The sequence below is a fragment of the Adiantum capillus-veneris genome, chromosome 4 (assembly GCF_014529385.1).
Source record: "Adiantum capillus-veneris isolate H3 chromosome 4, ASM1452938v2, whole genome shotgun sequence".
NCBI classification, from domain to species: domain Eukaryota; kingdom Viridiplantae; phylum Streptophyta; class Polypodiopsida; order Polypodiales; family Pteridaceae; genus Adiantum; species Adiantum capillus-veneris.
The window spans coordinates 21,511,438-21,535,225 of NC_140934.1; the positions used below are offsets into that span (position 1 = coordinate 21,511,438).

Sequence of the window (23,788 nt, forward strand, 5' to 3'; positions counted from 1 at the left end):
GAGATGGCAGCTGAAATGCTCCTCGGTCTCTGGTGCCTACCTACAAACTTGGTGTATGCGTTGCTGCCATGTAGACACAAAACTGTTGTCGCCCAACCTCTATCTACAATTGATGCGAGGAGGTGCACATCTCAACCCATGTGAGAGATGCCCCTATATGTTTAGGGCGAATGATAAATCCATCCTCCATAGTGGGAAGAAGGAGGTCAGTGTAGAAAGACATCTTCCTACCTAGCTCCCGTGTAGGTGTAAGCCATGTCCTGCAAATATCGATGTGCATTATTCTACCTGATGAGCTGGCCGATCTTAGATCGTCTCAAGGTGAGAGTTGATGCAGCGAAAGAGTAATGAAGTGGTGGTAGTCTGGCCACCTTGAATCCATGGACATCAAACCATGCTGACATCTGTGAATACCAGCAGGTAGTGTCTCCTCTTTGCTAGCTGCCTAGAGGACTATATGGCTATCTGTGTCTTGGAAGCTCCCCTAAGCTATGCATAAATGATGCGGATCAAGTTAGTTCCTCCATTATGATAAATGCGCTATCAATCTTTGCTCTAAAAATCTCATGGCTTTACTCCAAATCATCCTCAATATCATAGTGTCACTGATTTCGGCCCAAGCAGGTTTGTTCAAAAGAGATTCATGAAAAATTTCATGAATGCAATCAGACATGTTCATTCCTAAGCTTATTCCAGCACCAGCATTAACAGGTGGAGAAATCAGAACAGCTGAGAGACGTCTTCCTCCCACTCTGAGACTCACATCTGAAGAAACATAATGCTGAGCCAAGCAAGCGCAAGGACTTCTGGATTTGGATATCATGAAAATAATGCAATCAAAAGTCTAATTAGATAGATTCATGCCCAAATAGTACACCATTGATGGACCATGCGCTGTAAACAGCCTATAAATTGGAGTACTCCTTCCTCTCAGAGAAGGGAAAAGATAGTGCACATTAGTATTCAAGGGCAAGAGCCCTCGCCACTTAAAACACATCATCTGAGCACAGGTGTCCTCTCCCAAGCAAGCTCAAGGGGACTTGAAGTTCAACCCACAGCTTCTTTGTAATTGACAGCCATGGTTAAATGTCACAACCTACAAGAGATGTTTCCTTTTCATTGGGACCCACTGTTCCACTGGCGGCGAGATGGGCAGAGATCTTTCAGTCAGAATCTCTCCAAAAGGTTTACAGGCACCGGTATCAATTAAGCTGGCAGATGTTGCAGACATGATTGAGTAACTTCGGTGAAGTTTTGTGGAAGGGACAGTTTCCTTCAAGCAGAACTGAACTTTATGTGCCATTAAAGTTTGCAAGCAAACGTTGAAAACTGCTATTAGCATGGATAAACTCAAATTGAGAATTTTTATTCAATTTCATCAGTGCTTCAGCTGTGCTCTTCAGTAGTCTATCCAGTTGTAACAGTGATGATTGAGAGGAGCTTCACCTTAGATGCCAATATCTGAGAGGGCTTCTACACCAGCTAATTACAGTCTAGTGAAAACTTTTCAAGTGCTATAAGCACACCTCAAACTATCGTTCCCATCACTAGCACCATCAGATAAGAGCCAGGGCAAAAATCAAGAGAACAATCAGCGACTGTGGATGGATCAGTTCAAGCAAACACTCGGTCATTCCTTATATACTGCTAACGAAAAATGGTTCTTCGACAGGCATCTTATGTTCTACATTCCTTTCCTGTCCTTTTATGAGACAAAGGGACAAACGAAATGTTTGGAAACTTCTCAAACCATATTGATGAGGGACGTCCAAAACAACCAACCTCTTCTTCTGCTTCTCTCTCAGTAACTCTGCTGTTTCGCACTGCCTCAATAAGTCCTACATCAAACCAATTTCCAAATATAAACATTTATAACAAGTAGTAAATCTAAATATGAGACTCCATGATACTCCAGAGAGACTCACCATTGGCAGCATGATGTGTCTGACACCATTCACCCATGCCAGCGAGGAGTTGTTCAGATTGATGGATTATCAGATCTGGACCCTGGTATCAACACTTTAAGTCAAGAGAAAACTAAACATGAGTGTGGAGATGGCAATAATTTGCAGCTTTATTGTCAATGGACTGTCCAAAATTCAAAGATCGTTCCTCCTTCCTTTTTTTTCAAACAAAGATTGTTTTTTGTTGCACTGCCCCATTTGTATTAGCATTAAAACCAGCATGATAAACTCAACTGTGGCTTGCACTACCAGACTTTGCAAAAACAAAGTGACATATGACAGGCTTCTTACAGGAAATCACAAGGAAGATGCAACCGCAACTAAGTTGATAATTTTGGACAGAAACTTTCCTCAACTAGCCGGAACATACGCATATCTGTGAAGAATAAATTCTGAGCCTCTTCATGCAGCAGCAATTGAATCAAAGAAACATAGATACATTATCTGTTGCTTTATGCAAGGCCACATGTTCATATCAATCACAGAACAAGTAGCTAGTATGCACTTGTTTGCAAGAATGTCAAATTCTCCATATCTTATAGCCAAACCTTGGATTCAAACTTAACATTTGATTTGGCTTTTTTGAAATTGAGCTGTTTCTTTATGCGAAGCCACAAGTTCATATCAATCACAAAACAAGCACCTAGCATGCAAGTACTCTTAAGGGAATGTTAATCTCTCCATATCTTATAACCAAACCTTACATCTAAACTTATTAAATGTGTTGCATTGTTTTTTTATGCAAAAGACCATGTGTGTCACATGTGGTTTGAGGCAGAAGGTGTTGACGGAGTGTCAGAATTCTCCTTTTCATTGGCACAGGGGTATAATGTGGCACTCAAAGGTGTTCGCGAAAGAAGAATGTGTTGGCAAATGCATTGTCCCTGCAGGCACACTATCTGAAAATAGAACTGTGACAAAATATTTTCCCATCTCATGTGCTTTTCGGATAGTTTGTTTTGGGACAAGAAATATCACAAACTCTAGTGATCTGTGTACAGTGTAAAGTCTACACCAAGAAAGTAATGCAACCACTAAGTCAAAACATGAATAGCTAGCTACTAAGAACTCCTTTTTATAAATATGTGCAGCCTCTTTGTCTTGGAAAATATCCGACTCTCATAAGCTATGACATGGCCCTCTTGCATTAAGATCGCCGCTCCTAGCCCAATAATCCACCACCACGTGTTCTTATGGTGCAATGGCATCCCAAAAAGTACATCACACCCTTCCAATGGCATTATGTTGAAGTCCTCATGCCCTAGGTCACCTTGACAATGCACCCTAGGCTTGCCTATGACAAGCGTTCCGGCGACTTCATGCACTGGTGCCATAGTTACTCGGAATAGAAAATTGGAACAGGGAACAGGGAAATTGACATGAAATGCCATTCCCTATTACGGATACTCACATCCGAAACACTGGACGGGGATTCGGAATGGGAAGCTAGAATGGGAACGGGGAACGAAGACCTGAAAATGGCCATTCCTTGTAACTATGTCTCGTGCCACCAATAGTCCATCCATCTCTGATCCCATATCTTCGAACTTGATTCCTATGTGAGCCACCATCTCTATTGAAATGAAGATGACCTTCACACTGCTATCGAAGAAAATTACGGCTTCCTGATCTTGTACTTTGACCCACACCCTGTAGAGTTTTGTATTCTCATCCTCATGGTCCTGACTCCTTAGGCATCCCCATAAACTTTGGAGTAAGTCCTACCTTCGTTTTCCCCTTCTTTGCTCTTTCCTCCATCGCTTGATTCATAAGCCAACCGCCATCTCTCTTGAAATGACGTTGGCCTTGGCACCGCTATTGAGGAAAATTAGGGCTTCCTATTCTTATACTTTGCCCCACACCCTGCAAAGCACTGTACTCTCATCTTCATGGTACTTAGGCATCCCAAAAAATCAGGTATAAGTCCTACCTTTGTTTTCCCCTTCTTTGCTCTTTCCTCCATCGCTTTTGAAGTTTCTCGTTTGTCTTTTGGCTTCTCTTTCTTAGGGCACCTTGCTAAGACAAGCCCCACTTCACCACACTTCCCTTCTTGTATTCCGCGTTTTGCTCTATTGATTTTAATTTCTAAACAAGCTTCTTGGCTTTCTCCTTCCCTTCCGAAGCGTTTTTCTAAACAAGCTTCTTGGCTTTCTCCTTCCCTTCCGAAGCGTTTTTCTATATAGTGTTGGACACTAGCTCGTCGGTAGCATAAGTCAAGGATCCTGACAACAATGAGAAACTGTCCAGAGCATGATCCATAAATTGCTGAATGCAACGGAGTTTTTCTTCAGACACTATCGCTGAATTTCCTTCAATAGACCACAACAGTATCTTTCCATTTATTCCTTTAAAGACACCTTCCGGAAGGAAGGAGAAGCAGTAGGAAAGTATCCCAAAATCTCTCGTTATAGGTAGAAAGGTCATCTTCCTCTTTCATCCTAAGGTGGTTCCATGCCATCAAGACATCAGCTTCATACTAAGGAGTCAACCAAAAAGATAAGAACCACCTTTTAAACTTAACCCAGTTACGAGGCGCTTTTCCATGCACTAAAAGCGTCGATCACCATGTTTGTGTATTCCCTTTGAGGTGGGATGCCACTTTGCAAACCTTTGAAGCTTCTGTAAAGTTGCCTCCTAAGACGGCGGTGTCGAACTGCTCGATTAAGGATAAATCTCCATGGGTATCCTTGTGACCCGATAAAGTGTCAAACTTGATGCTCTGGCCACCATCTCCATATTCCTTCTTGTCCTTTCTAGGCTCCAGATTGTCAAATTTTGTTTTTTTTCTTTCTTCCAAATGTCTATACAGAAGTAGCCCATCTGTCATCAGAACTACCTGAGGATCTATCGCTAGGACTGTCAGAACTTATAGAATCATCCTCCTTGGAACTACTAAAAATATTTCTGAGGTCTATTCTTCTGATACTTTAGTTTCTTTGATCTACGTTTGTCTTCTTCTCTTCAACTTGAGTTGGAACTAGGACTAGAGTTGACCTTACAGTGAACACGTCGATGATGACTCCATTTATATCCATTCTCCGCAAGCTCTGACAGTAGGTGGTTGAACTCATGCCAGACTCATCATATATACATGGTGGTAGGTTGGCCACGGTATCCACTCCACTACCACTCAATGTCTTGCCAGGCACATCTGGCCCGCTAGACCACCTACATGGTCTAGTCCACCAATCGAGAGCGTCCGCCAGGTGTGAACCAAAACCAACTGTAACTGACAGTCCACTGTTAGTGACACTGTAACCCTGCTACAAGTTGCCCGCCACAAGACCACTCACAGTCTTGATGAGTGAAGCTACCAAACCAAACTGCTAGTGACACTAGAACAATGGGAATAGACAATGCAATGAGGCCTCCATGCTACTGATGCATGGAAGGAGGAGGCTGCTGCAGGTAAAAGGGAGGGTAAGGATGTGGAGGCCACGGATATTGTAATGGATAAATCCCAAAGCCAAGAGGTGGACGGTACATCGGCAAATGCATGCTGGCTCCCTGACCTAGTGTAGAAGCTGCTGCTAAGAGGGGAGTCTATGAAGCCAGAAATGGATGCCTCTGATATGTGCCCACAGCATAGGATGGTTGCTACTGCAGGACATATGGAGCCACTGATAGTGGAACAAACTGAGATGAGGCTGAGGCCTGAGGTGTGGAATTCGACCATAGAAATCCATCTGAGCCTATACCCCTGAGAAGCACCACCCTGACAACGCAAGGCCTCTGACCCAACACCCAGAGTCCCTGCTGCCATAGTATCCATTGGGAGTGGCATAGAAGCAAACGTCAATGTACGGGTAATAGCTGGTGCACTTTCCGGAACAGCTTCACAAACAACTTGGTTCACAACATCAATCGGCTCTATTGGACTACCACTGGTAACAGCAACAAAGGAGGCTAACTGAAGCGCTGCAGCTTCGTGGAGTTCCTGTCTGAGTGGCCTATTCTCAGCTTTTAGGTCTGCTCGCTACACATAGTGTCAAACTGCCTGACCCATAGATGAGCAAATGACACTGAATTAAGTCTCTATACATCCCATCATAAGTGGCGCCATGCATTTACCGAGTGCTTTCTATAGTAGTCAATGCTTCTGCAATAGAGTGGAGAGCACAATTTTCGATATTGAGTACATACTGAGACCATGTACTGTAACCATGGGGTTCCCCTCTCCTGAGTTCTTGGGCTTGTGGTGCCGAGGAAGGTGCATGTGCAGATGGAGTGGTGAAGTATGTGAAAGTGTCAGAGGTGGAATTTGTGCTGGAAAAAGTGAAGATAGGAGTGGGTTCAGTGGAAAGTGGATGAGATGGATAGTGTGGACGAAGAGGTGCAATGACAAAGGTGGGCACGGGGTGCAATTGCTCAAAGTGGCTGTGGAAGTGGTGGAGAGTAGAGGGTGAAGTGATGTGGACCCGACTCTCGTAGAAAGGTAGAGTAGCCAAGTTTGTTGGGTTGTCTTTTAGTACTCGGGCTCTCTTACTGGACTCCTTGCCTTTAGCCTAGGAGCTTGGACCAGCTCTCTTCTTAGTCTGTACTGGGGCATCATCATCCTATCCTATAGCATCCCTATGTGATTGCAGTATATCCACAACCCACTGCAAGATGAGCACTGCAAAGCAATTAATGTTTCAATTTCAGCTTTCTACTGTGTATGAAACTGCTTCACCCTATCTTGAATGGACTTAAATAAGAGCTGGTGAAAAGGGTAGGGTAGGCAGTGACATGTGCACAAAAACGCGTCACAGATGGCTGGTGCAGTAGGGAAAGTTAGCATGAGAGCATCCGTTTTCGACCAAGAGACCTTAGAGAGACCTGGATGTCCCAGATTGTGCAACCCCAGATGTAGCAGCTGCAGTGTGGTGAATACATCTTTCAAATGAAAGATCACTGTGACTGCACCTGCACTTGTCGGTCGAGGTACTGTAAGTTTTTGTCTGTGTTGTTTTCTCCCCAGATTCCGTGGGCTCCTCATTTGAAGAGGAGTGTTCAACCTCCGAATAACTGGTAGAACTTGGGGCATACTCTGAGGGAATGTTGTCGTCACCACTCTGAGAAGACTCATGAGAGTTCTTAGTGTGTGCAGAGTGCTCACATTGTTTGTTGGGGTGAAGGGCCAACGTGGCCATAACCCCGACCACGTGCCCATCATCCTAACCCGCTAACGACTCACCTTATTCTATTGGATAATATAGAATAATAGGGAACGAGTGAGGGTTACCTCACTCTGTAGCTCCACCAAACATCTGTCTCATCTCCTCTCTACACTCTTTGCTTCCAGCACGCATCCGCCCACTTTCGAATAGTATAAGAGACATGAAGACGGAAATGCTCACTCTCCTTGCGCGACTCTCCTCTTTCTCCCAAGCCTAAGGTTGCTTGGATTAAGGCTACACAGAGACATGAAGCTCGGTTGAGAGCTCGACAATCACACAGAGCTGCACAAAACATCAAGTACGGGTGTGCAACAAAGGAAGAAGCAGTGTGGAGATAACTTAATAAAACTTAACTCTATGCTTGAAATTGGGCAGGGCTCAGAGAATTGAATCAGTAGAGCAAGAATTCTTTTAATGGCTTACAGTAGCATTGGCAGCATAAAGCTTTAACACAAGGCTTAGCATTGCGGAAAAGGCAGCGCTGAGAGAAAAATATTGTAGCGCAACAGAGAGAGTGGGGCTTCTTGCACGATAACGAGAGAGATCTTCTTGCGCAACAGAGAGAGCAAGAAGCTCTCGTGCAGTAACACACATCCCATAGGAGCGTTCCTAGAGCTCGAAGAGAGCTTATAGATCTCGGACACACACAAAGAGCGAGTCTTGGCCGCAGCCATTCTTTCGCACTTACGGCAATCCCGGCCATTTCTGAGACTTGGTCAGGAAGATCATCATTGCTAAGTTTGACCATAGTCTTGTCTGATGAGTCTCTGAAGGGTCGTAGTGAGGTTTTTTTGAGCAACGGAATTCTCGAATGTTGAGATCCTTTTGGTGATACAAGTTTGCTGGAGCACCCCTCTTTCTGAGGCCTCGCCACAAGTTAGGTATAGAGAGGACTAGGTGTCACCAACGTGTGACTACTATCTATCCTTTTTGTTGATTTCTTTCTTATTATCTATTTACTTTCACTTTTTGGAAACACCCCTCGGGAAATCTAACTACCCTGCATTGCATAGCTAGTGTGGAACTGTCCAGAGGGAGTCCAGGCCTGAGGGCAAGAGAGCACTAAGGTTGGACAAGGACTATGGTTAGCCAAGTGGGGTCATTGACTAGCCAAAGTGGAATCCTTTGCTACAGAGGCTACATTTCAGTTCTGGATGTGGCCGCAGTGTACAAAGAGGGTCGGATGACCTAGAAAGATACAATGGCAGCATCTCCTAAAATTTAGGGAACTGCTATTTTGGGACCTGAAAATGTCTTCGCGTCATTACGTGCAATTTGACATGGGGATCATTTTGTTACTCTGTGGCCAACTCAACAGAGGCTGCAGGTGAGATATTTTTAGACCCGAGGGTCTAAAGCGGGAAAATGCACAAATGAGTGACACTTGGCACTCTGAGGCCAGTTTACTACTTATAGAGAAGGCAAAAACGTGATTTATAGCTGGGAGGCTCATTTTGCAAGTCTCTGTCACAGGTTAAGAGCTATGGAGTGCTTGCTTTCCCTCTTATGCACAGTGCGGTGCCAGGAGTGATGCCCTGCACGCTACGCACTGCCCTCTCTCTCCCCTTTGGCAGTATGTTATGCCCCTCTAGTGGGCTCTTCATTTGACCAATGTACAGTTGTGTGGGTTCATGCGCGATTGCCGAGGCAAGAGCCTCTTGCACAGGTACTGGATTAGCTAGCGGCTAATCCCCCCGCAGGTACAGGTGAATTCGGAGAGGTTTCACGCCAGAAATCTCGTCCAATTCAAAGGGCAAGTAGCCCTACAGGTGCGGGAGCTCGAGGACTTGCTACGGATGTGACCGGCACGAGAAACGGAGCCCGAAACAGCAAATTACAGCCTGCTGTGTATTTTTGCAGGTTTAGGGTTTTGGCCCTAAACGGACCCTAATACCCCCAGGAGGTTCGGGGACGCAAGGGGACCGCTGTACAGGTTATCTGGCACATTTTCAGGGCTGAAAACAGAGAATTCAGCGTGCTGCAGATTCTCGCCAAGTTATGCAAAGTGCCCGTATGCGTCGGGAAAGTCATCCAATGCGTGGGAATACTGACTGTGAAGGGTTCTAGTACAGTTATGCTGCCGAAATCGGGCTGGAACAGTGGAAATTCAGCCGAGTTTGTGCGGGGCAGCTTGTAGGGAACCACAACGTTTATTCCCTCTTTTGAACAATAAAGAAATACCGAAAGGGGCGCCTAAGTTAGGGGCCAATCTGGTGTCCGTCTACTCATACAGGTGCAATCTAGCAGCCTGTATCCCTCTCCCCTTTGTTGTGTCTTGAAAGTACAGGTAAAATAGACGACTAATAATGGGTGAAAGCTAAATCAAGGTTTGAAGTAAAGTCTACCGCCCTTTTTGGATTGAACAGGCCGGTTTCACTAGGTGCTTTTGACGCCGTGTCCGTGGTCTATTTGGGTCAGTTCAAAGATCAGTTTACGCACACAACTAGTCAATCATACCCTTTATGCGCTAGTCTTTGATTTTGAGATCGTTTTCTTTGACTTTCCATTGAGATTTTGCTTCGGTTATAGAAGAAACTCTGCCGAAATTTCCCAAGATTGTCACCATAGTTTCTTAATTTTCTTGCCATCGTGTTTACCTCTTGCAGTTATGGCCTCTTCTTCTAAGAAAGATATATCTAACATGAGGAAGTTCGATGGCACGAACCTTTCCATATGGAAAGAGCATATTCAGGACGTCTTGATCCAAAAAGATCAATTGGAACCACTTTTTGAGCACCAAGACGGCAATGGCTACACCAATGCACAGCAGAAAGTGCTTGATGCCAACGCTCGATCCACTATTTTTCTACACCTTTATTTCACTATTGTTAGTGAAGCTACTTCTAAAGCCTTATGGGATAAATTGTGAAAAACGTATGAGAGCAAGATTGCAAGTAATAAGGTTTACCTGATGAATCAACTATTTGAGCTTCGTATGAAAGAAGACGGCACAGTTTTTGGACACTTAAATGAGTTCATCAGAGTCTTCACTCGGTTGAAGTCAAACGGACTTGATTTTATACATGAGATTGCTCACTACCGAGGAATACGGAATCTTAGCCTTCTCAACATCAGATTTAGGAGAATCATTCTTGCTTTCAAATATGGTGGCATGGGTGTACTCAATCCCTCCCCCCCTTGCATATTGAATGTTGCAAGGCCTTGTCAATGTACAACTCGTGAGAAAGTTCAAAAATACCCTTTGACTGGTCATGCTTGATATGCATACCAAGAAAGTGACTAGCTTCTCCCAAATCCTTTATGGGAAAAGTCTAACTCAACATTTGCTTAGGATTTGCAATCTCGTGAGTGTTCTTCCTAGTGATTAGCATGTCATGGACATATAACATAGGAAGAATAAGTGATCAATCACTGAGCTTCTTTTCGTATAAGCAATGATCTTCGTGACTCCGTTTATATTCATGAGACTCTATGAAAGTCAAATTTCTGATACCATTGCTTGGAACCTTGCCTTAAGTCACAAAGTGCTTTCTTGACTCTACACACAAGCTCTTCTTTGCTTGGGTTAACAAACCCTTCAGGCTGCTGTATGCACACATCTTCCTCGAGATCTCCGTGAAGGAAAGCCGTCTTCACGTCCATTTGGACTAACTCCAAGTCCTCTACAGCTACTAGTCCAATCACCATACGCAAAGTAGTCATCTTGACCAAAGTTGAGAAGATTTCATCAAAGTCTACACTTTTGTGCTGCCTAAAACCTTTAGCTACGAGTCTACCCTTGTACTCAGGCTTTTGATCTCCTGAGGTCTACTACTTGTAAACCCATTTGCAAGCTAACTCTGTCTTTCCTTTAGGCAATTTAAAACAATTCCCGAGTCTCATTACTGACAATCAAACCGTATTCCCGTTGCATCGCTTGCTCCCACTTGTCCTTAACATCCATTTGCATTGCTTCTTGGAAACAAAACAGTTTCTCGCAGTCATTAGCATAAGATAATGTAGTCTTGACTAAAAATATACAGGCGGATTTGAGGCTCCACAAGAGCATCTCAGTTCCTAACTACTGCTCTCGGCTCTCTCTGGAGCGTTGCTTTGGGAGGCTTCTCACTAGACTTTTGAGTTTTGACCAAATCTGAGGCAACATCTTCAAATGTGACTCTTTTTGTACTCTACCTCTTTGATAGGCTTCTTATGCATCTTGGACTCATTGAATATGATATTCAAACTTCTAATGATCTTACGAGATTTTGGGTGTTAAACGATAGTCTCTCTCTTCATCTGCACCATAACCAATGAAGATACATTTGTGTGACTTTGGTTCAAGCTTCCGTCTAAACCCCTTTGGCACATGTGCACATGCTTCGCAACCAAAGACACGTAGATGATCATAGTGTGGTTTCTTGCCTGACCACAAATCCTCTGAAATATAGTAATTCAATGGCATACTAGGTGATCTGTTTACAATGTGAAGCGTTGTCAAAATAGCCTCGTCCCAAAAGCCATGAGTCAAGTTTGCCGTAGAAAGCATAGCTGTGACCCTTTTTTGAATCGTGCAATTCATCCTTCTAGCTACTGCATTTTGTGCAGGTGTGTAAGGCACAATAAACTGCTACTGAATTCCTCTCCTAGGACAAAATCCTGTAAACTCCTTGGAGACATATTGTCCCCCGTTGTCAGCCCTTAAGCTCTTGAGCTTCTTTCCTGAATAATTTTCGATTAATGTGAGAAACTTTTGAAATGCAGAGAAAAACTCTCTCTTTATGTTTCAAAGGATATTCCTAGTAGAGTCAACTATGAATGCCACAAAATAGCTAGCCTCCCTCTAGAGACTTGGTGCGCATAGGACCACACACGTCGCTATGTAGTATGTACAAGTTCAAGTGGCTCAAAAGGCTTTCTACCCAATGGCAAGTGTACAAACCTAGTTTGTTTGCCATAAATGCAATACTCACGTACAGAAAAATCATTGAAACTCAACACAGGTAAGTAACCAAAACGTGCTAGAGTCTTCATTTCCTTTTGGCTCATATGGCCTAGCCGGCTATGCCACAGTTCAATAGATGACATCTCAGCTATAGAGATAAATCATATTTTACATAAGACACATGGATGGGGTAAAGAGTATCATGCTTATGACCTTGAGAACCACAAGGTTACCTTGTTTGATCATCCAAGTTCTATTCCCAGAAGATTTTAGTGTACCCCAAATCATCTAGCTATCCAACGGATATTGAGCTCTTTGCGAGCTTGGGTACATGTCCGACAATGCGTAGCATAAACTCTGTGCCATTACTCCACACCAACTTGATCTCTCCAACACCAACTATATCAAGCGCATAAGAGTCTCCAAGATTCACTATGGCTTAACTCTTTACGTAAGTAGACAACCAATCTCTTTGTGGTGTAATGTGGAAGCTTTCACGAGAATCAATGACCTAACTCTGTGCAAAAGTATCCATTCTAAGAGCTGCTGTGAATACCAAAATGTCTGAAACATTGGTTTTGGGAGACTCAACCACACTGATCTTATCAACCTTAGCCTTGTCTTTTATGTCACTGTTAGACTTCTTCTCATCCTAAGACTTTTTCTCGTCTTTCTGCCATCATCTACAATCTTTCTTCACATGTCCTTTCTTATGGCAATAATAGCATTTTACATTGCGAATGGAACCATGAGATTTATCGTGGGAATTCTTACAATGGCACGATAGTATGTGTGACCTCGGTGCTTCTATACACTAGCAACATATGCATCACCACCCTTGGTAGGCTCAATAGATTTTTGCAAATCTCTTTAGTGAGCAAACTACGGACTACACCATTGTAAACCAACTTGCCCTTTGGTGCAGAGTTACTTATGGTTGAGTAGAAAGTGTCCCATGAAGAAGGTAGAGAGCATAACAAGAAGATAGACTGCACCTCTTCGTCTATGCTATGGTGGCTACACATTGCATTTGCAGTGGGAGTGGTGAGTCATTACATGGCTAACCCTGGCAAGAAACATTGGGATGCAGTGAAACATCACTTCACGTACTTGAAAGGTACGGCAAGCAAGTGCTTATGCTTCACGAACAGTGATGCATCCGTGGTTGAATACATAGATGCAGATTATGAAGAGAATGTAGACAACAAGAAGTCTAAGGTACGGCAAGCAAGTGCTTATGCTTAACGAACAGTGATGCATCCGTGGTTGAATACATAGATGCAGATTATGAAGAGAATGTACAACAAGAAGTCTACATACACTGAGTATGTTGCAAAGTTAAGAGGCCAGCAAGGAAGCATTGTGGTTGGCACGTTTAGTGGGAGATCTGAACAAGGTTCACGAAATTCTAGTGGTGCATTGCAATAGTCCCATGTTTCATTCCAAGACGGAACACATAGAGGTGAGGCATCACTTCATAGGATGTGTTGGCAGATAAGCGGATCGACCTTTTCAAGGTCCATACAGATAACAACCATACGGATGCTCTTACGAAGAAGAGCTTAGTTGTGGTTGCATAGAGCTGATGGGTGTAGGGTGAAGCCACTGACATGCTTCATGGTAGTACAGGTCATTGTATAGACTAACTTTAGTCATAGCCACTTACGGCCACATTGGCCTTTAAGTGGGAGGCTGTTGGGATAAAGGGCCAACGTGGCCGTAACCCCGACCATGCACCTATCATCTCAACCCGCTAACGACTCACCTTATTCTATTGGATAATATAGAACAAGTGAGGGTTAACTCACTCTGCAGCTCCACCAAACATCCGTCTCATCTCCTCTCTACGCTCTCTTCCCACACGCACGCATCCGCACACTTTCAGTGTTTTGCGAATAAACCATGATTCGGTAACTCTGTCCAATGACTTTCACAAAACTCTAAAAGGCAAACCAAATTGCTCCTAGAACTCACACCTTAGAACTGCAATCTATGTTGGGGCAATAAGGCCGCATAAACATACATATCAACTAACCCGTAAATGCATACATCCATAATCGGCTTCAATACACTGCATAATCCATGTGAACACACTGCAGATACACACAACATGCTTCTCAGAGTGGGGGATCTATGTTAGAATTTCCCTTTCTGGCGATATTGCAAACTGCAAAGTCCTTGCGGTGAAAGAGCACAAAGCACTAGAACAGAAGAAATTCTACCCTTATTGATTCAGTGCCAGCCAGCAGCATGACCTGTGTTTGCTACGCAGAGCAAAATGCTCCAGGTTCTATATTTTTTCTTTATATGTTGTGCACAAGTGAGCTATATTGGAAAATTTTAATGATAGTTTATAGTTCTAAAAATGATACACGGTGGCATCCTTTACGTAAGTTGCCACGGCGGATTTTTTGGACGAGTTGCAGGAGGACGAGGGCGATCTGCAAGTGAGTCATCAAGTGGGGTGAGTAGCAAAAGCTTAAGTGGGAGAATGGCAAGTGGGAGCAACATGGCGAGTTGCAAGGGCGGGGATGAGGGCAATGTGCAGAACCAAGAGGACAAGACGAGTGGCAAGTCGAATAAGAGGTTGAGCAACAAAGGGCGAATTGCAAGTTGGGCGAGTATATCTTTAGCATCATCTTGCATGCTATATGTGGGCAAACAGCACCACACAAGGCAAGGCAATTGGTGAGTTACAAGCCATGGGCTAGGTGAGTGCAAGTGGCGAGCTATAGGGACAAGGGCTCGAGCATTTAGCAAGTGGGGAAGGACAAGGGACTAGAGTAGCAGGGAGGCAATATCGCCAACTTGAGAAGGCTAGGCAGTAAAGTGAATGTCAATCCACACCATGGAGCATGTATGGCATACACGGATAGGTGAGTAGAGCGCACTATGTAAGAAAAGCTTGGGGGTGGAGCCCACACGGGATTTGAGGAGGCCTAGATGGCCACACAAGTGTGTAGCCCGGCACACCGTAGGCTTGGGTCATGGCTGTACAAGTGTGAACTGCCACGCAAGGATTATTTAAGCATAGGACTCCTATGGTTGGGTGGACAGTTCTAAGTAGTGATTCCATGAAGAGCTCACAGGAGAGCTCTTCCAAGGGATTTCCGCTACAAAGTTCTTTATAGTGAAAGGGCGAGGGCATGGTGTAAGAGAGGGCACCAGGATAGATATGGAAGATGGGGGATAGCCACAACCATAGCGCGAGCACAGGTTCCTTGCGGAAGAAAGACAAGCGAATTAGTGTTAATAAGGTTTGATTTCCTTCAAGCACGTTTGGAATGGAAATGGAAGTCAGGGGCTAACTCAAGGCTCAACAACAAATATCGCGTGAACATACGGAAAGGTAACATATCTGAACAAGCAACCTTTTGCATGTTCTACTAGAGCAACATATGCACACCGAATGTTTAAGAACAAATACAAAAAACCCAAGATCATTGAATTGACTGCAAAATAGGTAACAAATGGCATGAGAAGGCTGAGCTCTATAAGACATAACATCGGAACAGGGATTGGAATTAGCAATTAAGCAAATAGCTAGGGGTTACACAGTAAAGTTAGAAATAATCGAGCACAGATGAGGGGAAAAGAGACATAAGTGAATTCAGGCAAAGGATCAAGGTTGTCAATGGCATAGGCAACAGCAATGGCACAGACAACCGTGGGTGCTACAAGGGAGTTAGCGTTGGGCAGGTGATAAAGTTTGAGCCTAGAGCCATTGACAAGTGGGAGGGACATACCATCGGTGTTGGCCACTTGCACAGCACCTTGGGGTAGGGTATCCTACATCAAAAATAGACCTTGCCAAATGGGGACCAACTCTAGTACCTTAACTGATGGAGCAGGAGCATAGACCCTTTCTCAAACTTCGGCTTCCATAGATGACGATCGTGCCAAGCCTTCCTCCGAAGTTGTTCTAACTCAAGAGCTTGAGTGGCTAACAATCTAGTTTCATCAAGCATCGCTAGACGAGTGTGCAGTTTGAAGACCATTGTGTGCACAACTTACCTACCCGAGGGGATCTTGAGTTGAATTCAAAGGATAGCTTCAATTCCGAACACTAATTGGAATGGGGTGTGTTGAGTGGTGGCCTTGAATGTAGTGCGATGCCCATGCAGTGTGACATAAAACCTTTCGGGATTTCAGATGTTTCGAAGTTTTGAAGGTTTTGAAACGTTTCATTTCGAAGCACGAGAAATACAAAACGCAGGTTTCATTGAGCAAACCTAAATATGTGTATAAAAATTATTGATATATGCATCTATGCTTGAATGAGTTGCATTATATGTGCTTTTGTGTGTGTGACCACAAAATGGATATATACATATATTTGGACAAGGAAATACAAACATTTAGACGAGATATGTGAAACCGGCCATGGGGCAATAGGCGTTGGCTTTCACCCGAAATTCTTTACTTTAGACACACACACAGAGCACTTCACAAAGAGAACCTGCGACGGTAATTAACACTTGAATACACACACGGCTCGGAAGCTAGAATGCTTCGAGCAGACGCCGACAACCTGTAGGCCCCAAAATTGGCACCCCTTTCGGTATTTCTTTATTCTTTGAGAGGGTAAATTACAAAGTAAGGTCCTAGGAATCCTTTACCTGTATCACACTAGATACTACCTGATTTGGCCAAATTTCGGCAGCATAACAACCCCAAAACTTGCACGAAATCAATTCCCTTGCTGGATCGCACTTGCACTGGCATAAACCCTCTGATTCCTGCCCAAAAACAGTAAATTCAGGTCGCTGTATTTACTGGTTTCTGCCCTGTTTCCAGCCCTAAACAGTCCCCGAACTGTGTGGGGCACGATTCCCAAAGGTTCTGGCGTCCGTATGGCTGAAAAACAGTCAATTTTCTGCGCGTACATAGCGCTGAATTTGCACCTGTACAGTGAGGTTATGACCATCACCGGTGCCTGCTTTGGAGTAGCAGCTAGCTACTACCCCTGTTCCTGCTCAAGGAGGCTCTTGCCTCAGAACAAAAGCATGAACCCACTCAGCTGTACATCAATCAAATGAAGAGCCCTCTTGTGGGGTATCACATAATTGCACGTAGGGGGGAGAGAGGAGCAGTGTGTAGTGTGCAGAGCATCACTCCTAGCACCACACTGTAAATGGGAGGGAAAGAAAGCACTCCATAGCTCTTAACCTGTGACAGAAAGCCAAGTGAGGCTCTTCCCAGCTTAAAAATTCAGCGCCAACTTTTCTAGATGGGGCAAGTTCATAAAAAGTGACACTTGGCGCATTTACAAGCTTTTGCCCATTTCGGGGTTGCCGCCTAAAAATCTCCCGACTAGTCGCCCAGTTAACTTCTCGGCAGAGTTATAAAATGTTCCCATAGTCATACAGGAGGTAATGACGCGAACACATTTCACGGCCCAAAATAGCACTTCCCTAATTTTTAGGAAATGATTCCGTTGGGCTCCCAATGGTCATCTAACCATCTATCCTCATTGGGACCGCATCCAAAAGTGCAATGTGGTCCCCAACTGTGGAATACTTTCTGTTGGTAGTCCCACCTTGACTTTGTGCCTTTATTGAGTTCACTTCCTAGTATCCACCAACTTGCTAAGTGCGACGGGGGGACCTACATGATCTTGCTCTGAGCCTAGACATCCTCTTACTATACGAATTCCAGTGCCGACCACTTCCCATCTGCGGGTGAAGCTACAGTTCACATTGGCCATACAATGTCCGACCATTTGCTACTTCAAAAAGAGGGTCTCAAAAATAAAACAAAACCCATTGGAAAGAAACCAACAACTAAAGTTAGCAATTGCCACGTCCTCGTGACAGTTAATAGCTGCCACGTCCTCGTGACATACCCCCCTCTTGAAATCGCAAACGTCCTCGATTGCATACCATAAATACACGCCACTGATGATCTTGTGCTATCAACACTCTTTTATCATCGCGTGTATCCGCAAGAAAGGTCGTAACGCATAGATACAAATGACTTAATGAGACCTTCATACATTTGTCATTTCCATCTATTACATTGAATTCATATGTACATTTGATGTGCTAGCTCCATCATTACCCCTCCTTTGCACACGTTGGGTTGGGGCATAGGTAGGTTGTAACCCAAAGGCTTCAAGGTAAAGCTGCAATATATTTGGTGACTTTGACAGTTCATGCTCTTCCATCCACTTTGCATCCATAGGCGGATAATTCTTGAACTTCACCAAATAGCGTCTTGCAACTTGTCCTTTAACTTTTCTATCCTTATGTGCCAAAACTTGCTCAGGTACTAGGATCTCATCAAGTTCTTCAACTTCGGGCGGATCCTCATCTAGCATATCTTCTGGCACATCACCCACGAAGAGTCTTAGAAGACTCACGTGAAACGCATTATGAATCTTCCATGCATCAGGCAATTTCAGCCTGTAAGCCACATCGCTGATCTTGTCAACAAGGTGGAACCAAACGTAAAATACTGTACGTATTCGGTACGTAAGGTACGCAGTCCTGTATGGATTGAGGTTTAAGGTACGTAAAAATACGCACTATTGATAAAAAACCCTTAAAAATTAGGAAAAACATTTGAAATTTCACAAAAGAAGCCCACAAATATATAAACTATCAATCTATATGGCTAAATGAAAAGGCCTACCTGCATTAAACATCAATCAAGTGACCTACCGTGGTCCATATACGAACATGGGACACAATACCCGATTTCAGTAATAGTATGACAGACTCGATACCATAATCTCAAAAGCAACATAGCATTGTAAGGTAAGAGACAATGTACATCAATGATCATACAAGGGTGAAGATCCAAAGATTGACTAATGATGATTAAAATACTGCAAATACAAAACTCAACACTACAATCATCCCGGCATGAAAATGGCATATCAATCATGACCAATGAGAATGACATAGCAATCATGACCAATGTCTGATGCCAACTACAAAAGCTCATAAACTAGCAAGGTGCAAATGCCAAAAGTTAAAACTAATACATAGCATGAATAATACTAGAAAAAACCCAATGGAGTCCTCAGTCAAGAGACTCAAGTCTCTCTCTCCCAAGACAACTAGCTTAGAACTCATCATCGGATGAAGATGAGCTCTCTGCAGAGGAGAGAATGTCTCCATGTGACAAGACATTGCCCTCGTCGTCGTACTCTGGCTCCACAACCATAGACACCTGTGGCTGCTCTGCAACATCCTCAAGATCCTCCTCCTCTGTGGCGTGAATGAGACGAACCGCCTCATTTGCACGTACTTGTGCTTTGCGGACAGGAAGCTTTCCTTTGCGAATGCTCTCACGTCGTGCAATATCTGGATCTGGAGCTCGCTCTTGGAGTGGAATGTTGTATGCCCGTGCTCGCGATCTGGTCACTCGTCGATCCACACTCTCCAACTCTCTATGAAGTAGTTGAAGAATCTCCTCCTGCTCATCTCTCGTCTGCTGCTCAATGTTCTCTATAGTGGAATCAGACACCATCTTAACCTGCGTGGGATCTACCTGCTCATAGAAAAAACCGAACGTACGTTACAAAGAGTTCGATCATATCATCATAAGTAAAATCGACGAGTTAACAAAACCACATATTTAATATTACCTGCTTTGGTGTCCCCAAAGCATGGTAGGCTCGCACAAGCTTCATGTTGGCTCTACAGTAAACCAACCTCTCTAGTTGCGCAGTGCTTAGCCTATTGCGTATTTTGGTGTGGATCAATGAGTAGGCACTCCAGTTGCGCTCACAAGCACCCGCAGAGCAATCCTTCAATTGGGAAATTACAATGATTTAGGGTTTAGTATTTACCTGCAAAAGTGGCAATGGTTTAGGTTTCGTATTTACCTGCGAAAGTAGGCGTAATGCAAGATCCGTAAGCTTGGGAAGACCCTGTCTCCCATAGCTCTGCCACCAAGTCAAAGGAAACTTGGTGGCCTCCTGTCTCAGTGCCACAGGCCGCACAAAGGAAGGACCTAAGCTGTTGATGAAGCTCGTCATCTCAGCATCAATCTCCAGTTGTGTGTCCTCGTCATACCTCGACGAGATGTATGAATCGCGTAGTGCAAGCAAATCTCTATCATGGAATAGTTCTGGCTTTTTGTAGAGAGGATGGAGACATGCAGCCATTCCATGTATAGGACGGCTCATGAACGTCCACCGACTCGCCACAATAGCCAGTATGTCATCTCGTCTGCACACATCCATCAAAAAAGAAGCATCTCAGTGTAGCAGGTCCGAGCTATCTAAAAAAAAACAATTGCCAACAATTGTCAATGATGCAATCAAGGAAACATACCGCTGCTGAGACAAAGAAGGACACTCTCTAATGTGGCTCTTCATCTGCAAGAATAGATGGTAAACCAGCCCTAGTGTGGACCCCTCCATATCCGTGACACGCAGCAACACGTGAACAGGCTGCAAAGCCACTGTGAGAGACTGCACCTCTGTCCAAAAGCTCTCATCAAGAACACGCCTCTGGATGTACTTAGTGTTCTCCTGCTGGGAATTGTGCATGTCTCTCCATTTGGGATCCACCACTGTTTGCATCAGGGAATCCCTTAGCTTGAAGAGCCTATGGAGCACCAAATACATATAGGAAAACCTGGTTTTTGAAGGCCGTACCATATCCAACTGGCTGTGGCTCCTAAAGATGGCAAGTGCTTGGTGCTTCTTGCGGAAGAAAGTGGTGATCTTTGTTGCATCAGACACAATAGGCAGCACCCAAGGGAGTTTCCCTATCCCCTCCATGAGTAAATCAAGGCAATGTGCAGCACAAGGGGTCCAAACTATGGATGGAAACTCTGCTGAAATAAAGTCACCCATTGCTTTGCAATTTGATGCATTATCAGTGACAACCTGTACCACATTCTCTGCGCCAACGTCTCTAATGGCCTGCCGAATGTGCGTGTAAATGAACTAACCTGTGATATGTTCCCCTGCCTTCCCTGCATCCACGGCTCGCAAAAAATATGTGCCAAGGCAAGATGACACAAGAATGTTGATGATGTGTCGTCGACGTATGTCACTCCAACCATCTGAAATGATTGTGCACCCAAATTGTTTCCATCCTGCCTTCACTGGAACCAAAGCCCTGTCAATCAAAGCCTTTTGCTCATCAAGCATTGTCGTGCGCATTTTCTTGTACTCTAAGCCAGTCCATGTATTTGTGGGACCAACCTGAGCAATAGCCTTCACCATCCTTTTCCATTGGTCAGTCCTCAATACATTGAAGGAGATGTTGCACTCAATAAGAGTGCGAGCAATCTCCATCTCCGCCACCTTTTGTCGCTCCTTGATCCAAGATTGAGTATGCACACGCGAGGGCAAGGTGGTCTGCCTAGGCCCTGTGACATCCTCCGTATCATTAACATCCTCAGAAAACACATCCTCAACATCTTGCATGACACGAGCCCTCTTCCTGTTAGACTGAGCCTGTGCACTAGGTTCACTACTTCCCACCGTTTGATCTTGAGTGTCCGTCTCCCCAAGGTCTCCGAGAAGGGCATCATGAAGAGCATCTTGTGTAGATTGTTTTCCCCTACCTTTGTTTACTCCTGCCATTGCTGGAAATTTTTATGCAATCAGTTGATCTTTTACAGCAGGCGGCACCTTCTTGCATGCTCCACAATTGGCTGTACATCCTATTGCCGTCAAGTGCCTGACGACACGAGTGACCGTACTGGTCTTCTGCATCCCACAATACTTGCATTGCCAACGTCGTGTACCTGATCCGGATTGCCCTGGAGTCTTCACAATCTCAATGACATTAGTGTGAATGTTCCAGAGGGGGTTGGCTTCGCGAGGCATGGTGTTTTCTTTGCAAGAAAGGCGCTCACAGACCTGCTCTGCACTTGCTCTGCACCTTTTACAGAAGCGCACACTCTCTGTAAAGAGCTTTATTGAAAAAATAAAACGCTACCCTATCGCTGCAACGAACGCAACACGCGCTAGCCAAATTTTTTTAAAAAAAATACTGCACCGTACGGATGCAATCCGTACGGTACGGATCCGTACTGTACGGACGTACCGTACGGATGTCATCCGTACGTACGTACGGTACTACCTTGCTTGTCAAGCACTTGAAAAGGCCCATAGTAACGCATGCTGAGCTTAGGAAAGAGCCGTTCCTTGCCCTTCATCTTCTCTAACCTTGCCATTTCGAACCTTAACAGAACCCAATCACCAGGTGATAACAACAATTCACGACGGTGACGATCAACAGCCTTTTTCTGTTTTCCTGAGTCTTCTCCAATGCAACTTTAATTTTCTTGTACATTTCATCCATGTTCTCAACATATTGATTTGCCTCAAAGATCTTGTCCTTTGTATGCAAAATGGGAGGAACCTTCTTGCCGCCTTCAACAATCTCAAAAGGTGCTTTGCCAGTAGACGAATGCACCGTATTATTGTACGCATACTCAAGCATAGGCAAATACTATTCCCACTTGCCTTTATTATCTGACACGTAGCATTTCAGCAGATTTAAGACAGTAGAATTAGCCTCTTCTGACTGTCCATCAGTTTGTGGATGAAACGAAGACGAGAACTTGAGCGTAGTGCCCATGTTCTCAAACAATCCTCTCCAGAACAAACTGGTCATGCGAGGATCACAATCACTGATAATCGATTGTGGCATACCATGGTACTTAAACACATTGTACATGAGCAAGCATGCCATCTGATCAGATTTTAGCTTCTTCCTGACAGGGATAAAATGGGCCTGCTTGCTGAACCTGCAGATAATGGTCCATATACCATCATTCCCTGTTGGCGTTCTTGGAAGATCAAAGGTAAAGTCCATAGCAATGCTTTCCCATGGCTTATCCGGAATCGGCAATGGTTGTAACAACCCTGGTGTCTTTTGACCTTTTGGAAAACTATGCATGCTCGCACAAAGGCATCCACATCTCTCCTCAAGGTAGGCCAATAGAAGAATGTCTCTACCGCTTTAACTGTCGCATCAATGCCACGATGCCCTGCATACAGTGGGACATGACTCTCTTCCATGACCTTATGTCGCAGTGGCCTAAAAGTCTTCCATGCATCATCATAAAACCATCTCTGAGGAGGTAGTGCTCGTGATGTTGCCCCTCTTGTAAATGTTTAAAGATCCTTGCAAAATCTTCATCAGCAGTATACTGTTCCTTCATGTCATCTAGCTCATGATGATAAGGAATTGACACAGCTGAAATTTGTGGTTTTCTTGATAACGCATCAGCCACAACATTCTTCTTGCCTTCCACATGCATAATGTCGAAGTGGAACATGGAAAGAATGTTTGCCCATCGCATATGCTTTTCGGATAACTTTAACTGTGTCAAGAAGTATCGCAAGGTCTGATGATCTGTTTGGACAACAAAATCAGCACCTAAGAGGTAGTGCTTCCAGCTAGAAAGCGCATGAATCACGGCCAAGAGCTCTTTCTCATAGACTTGCATAGTCTTCTCTGGCCCTTGCAAAATTCGGCTTTCATAAGCTACCACCCGTCCATGTTGCATTAGCATTGCTCCGATGCTACTGCCACACGCGTCACACTGGACCACAAATGCCTTCCTGAGATCTGGCAAAACAATTACTGGATCTGAAATCATCTTTTCCTTTAAGAGACTAAAAGCTGAAATCTCTTTTTGGGTCCATCTGAAAGTGACCTCTTTCTTTTGCAAAGCGTAAAGAGGCGATGCTATCTCTGCAAAGTTTCTGATAAACCTTCTATAGTACGAACACAATCCCAAGAAGCTTCTGACATCGTGCACAGACTTCAAGTCTGGCCATGTCTTGATAGCTTCGACCT

The 23,788-nt window shown here is 44.3% G+C and overlaps 3 protein-coding genes across 3 annotated transcripts in view; all 3 read right to left on the reverse strand.

Annotated features, from left to right (window-relative positions):
* Window positions 1-23,788, reverse strand: part of LOC147458845 (Polynucleotidyl transferase, ribonuclease H-like superfamily protein) — a 100,282-nt gene that overhangs the window by 62,467 nt on the left and 14,027 nt on the right. The window contains exons 2-3 of the mRNA XM_086510270.1: window positions 1,926-2,007; window positions 1,783-1,838 (exon numbers count right to left, since the gene is read on the reverse strand). Coding sequence (XP_086366396.1) covers window positions 1,783-1,838; window positions 1,926-1,962 — 93 coding nt within the window. The 5' untranslated portion in view covers window positions 1,963-2,007. The remainder of the gene's footprint in view (window positions 1-1,782; window positions 1,839-1,925; window positions 2,008-23,788) is intronic.
* On the reverse strand, window positions 18,708-19,564 carry LOC147458846 (uncharacterized). The gene has a single exon (XM_086509706.1). It carries the CDS (start codon window positions 19,482-19,484, stop codon window positions 19,077-19,079), a length of 408 nt encoding a protein of 135 aa, XP_086365832.1. The 5' UTR covers window positions 19,485-19,564; the 3' UTR covers window positions 18,708-19,076.
* Window positions 19,647-21,654, reverse strand: LOC147458847 (uncharacterized). Its single transcript, XM_086509705.1, has one exon. The coding sequence runs from the start codon at window positions 21,556-21,558 to the stop codon at window positions 20,914-20,916; it is 645 nt and encodes a 214-aa protein (XP_086365831.1). The 5' UTR covers window positions 21,559-21,654; the 3' UTR covers window positions 19,647-20,913.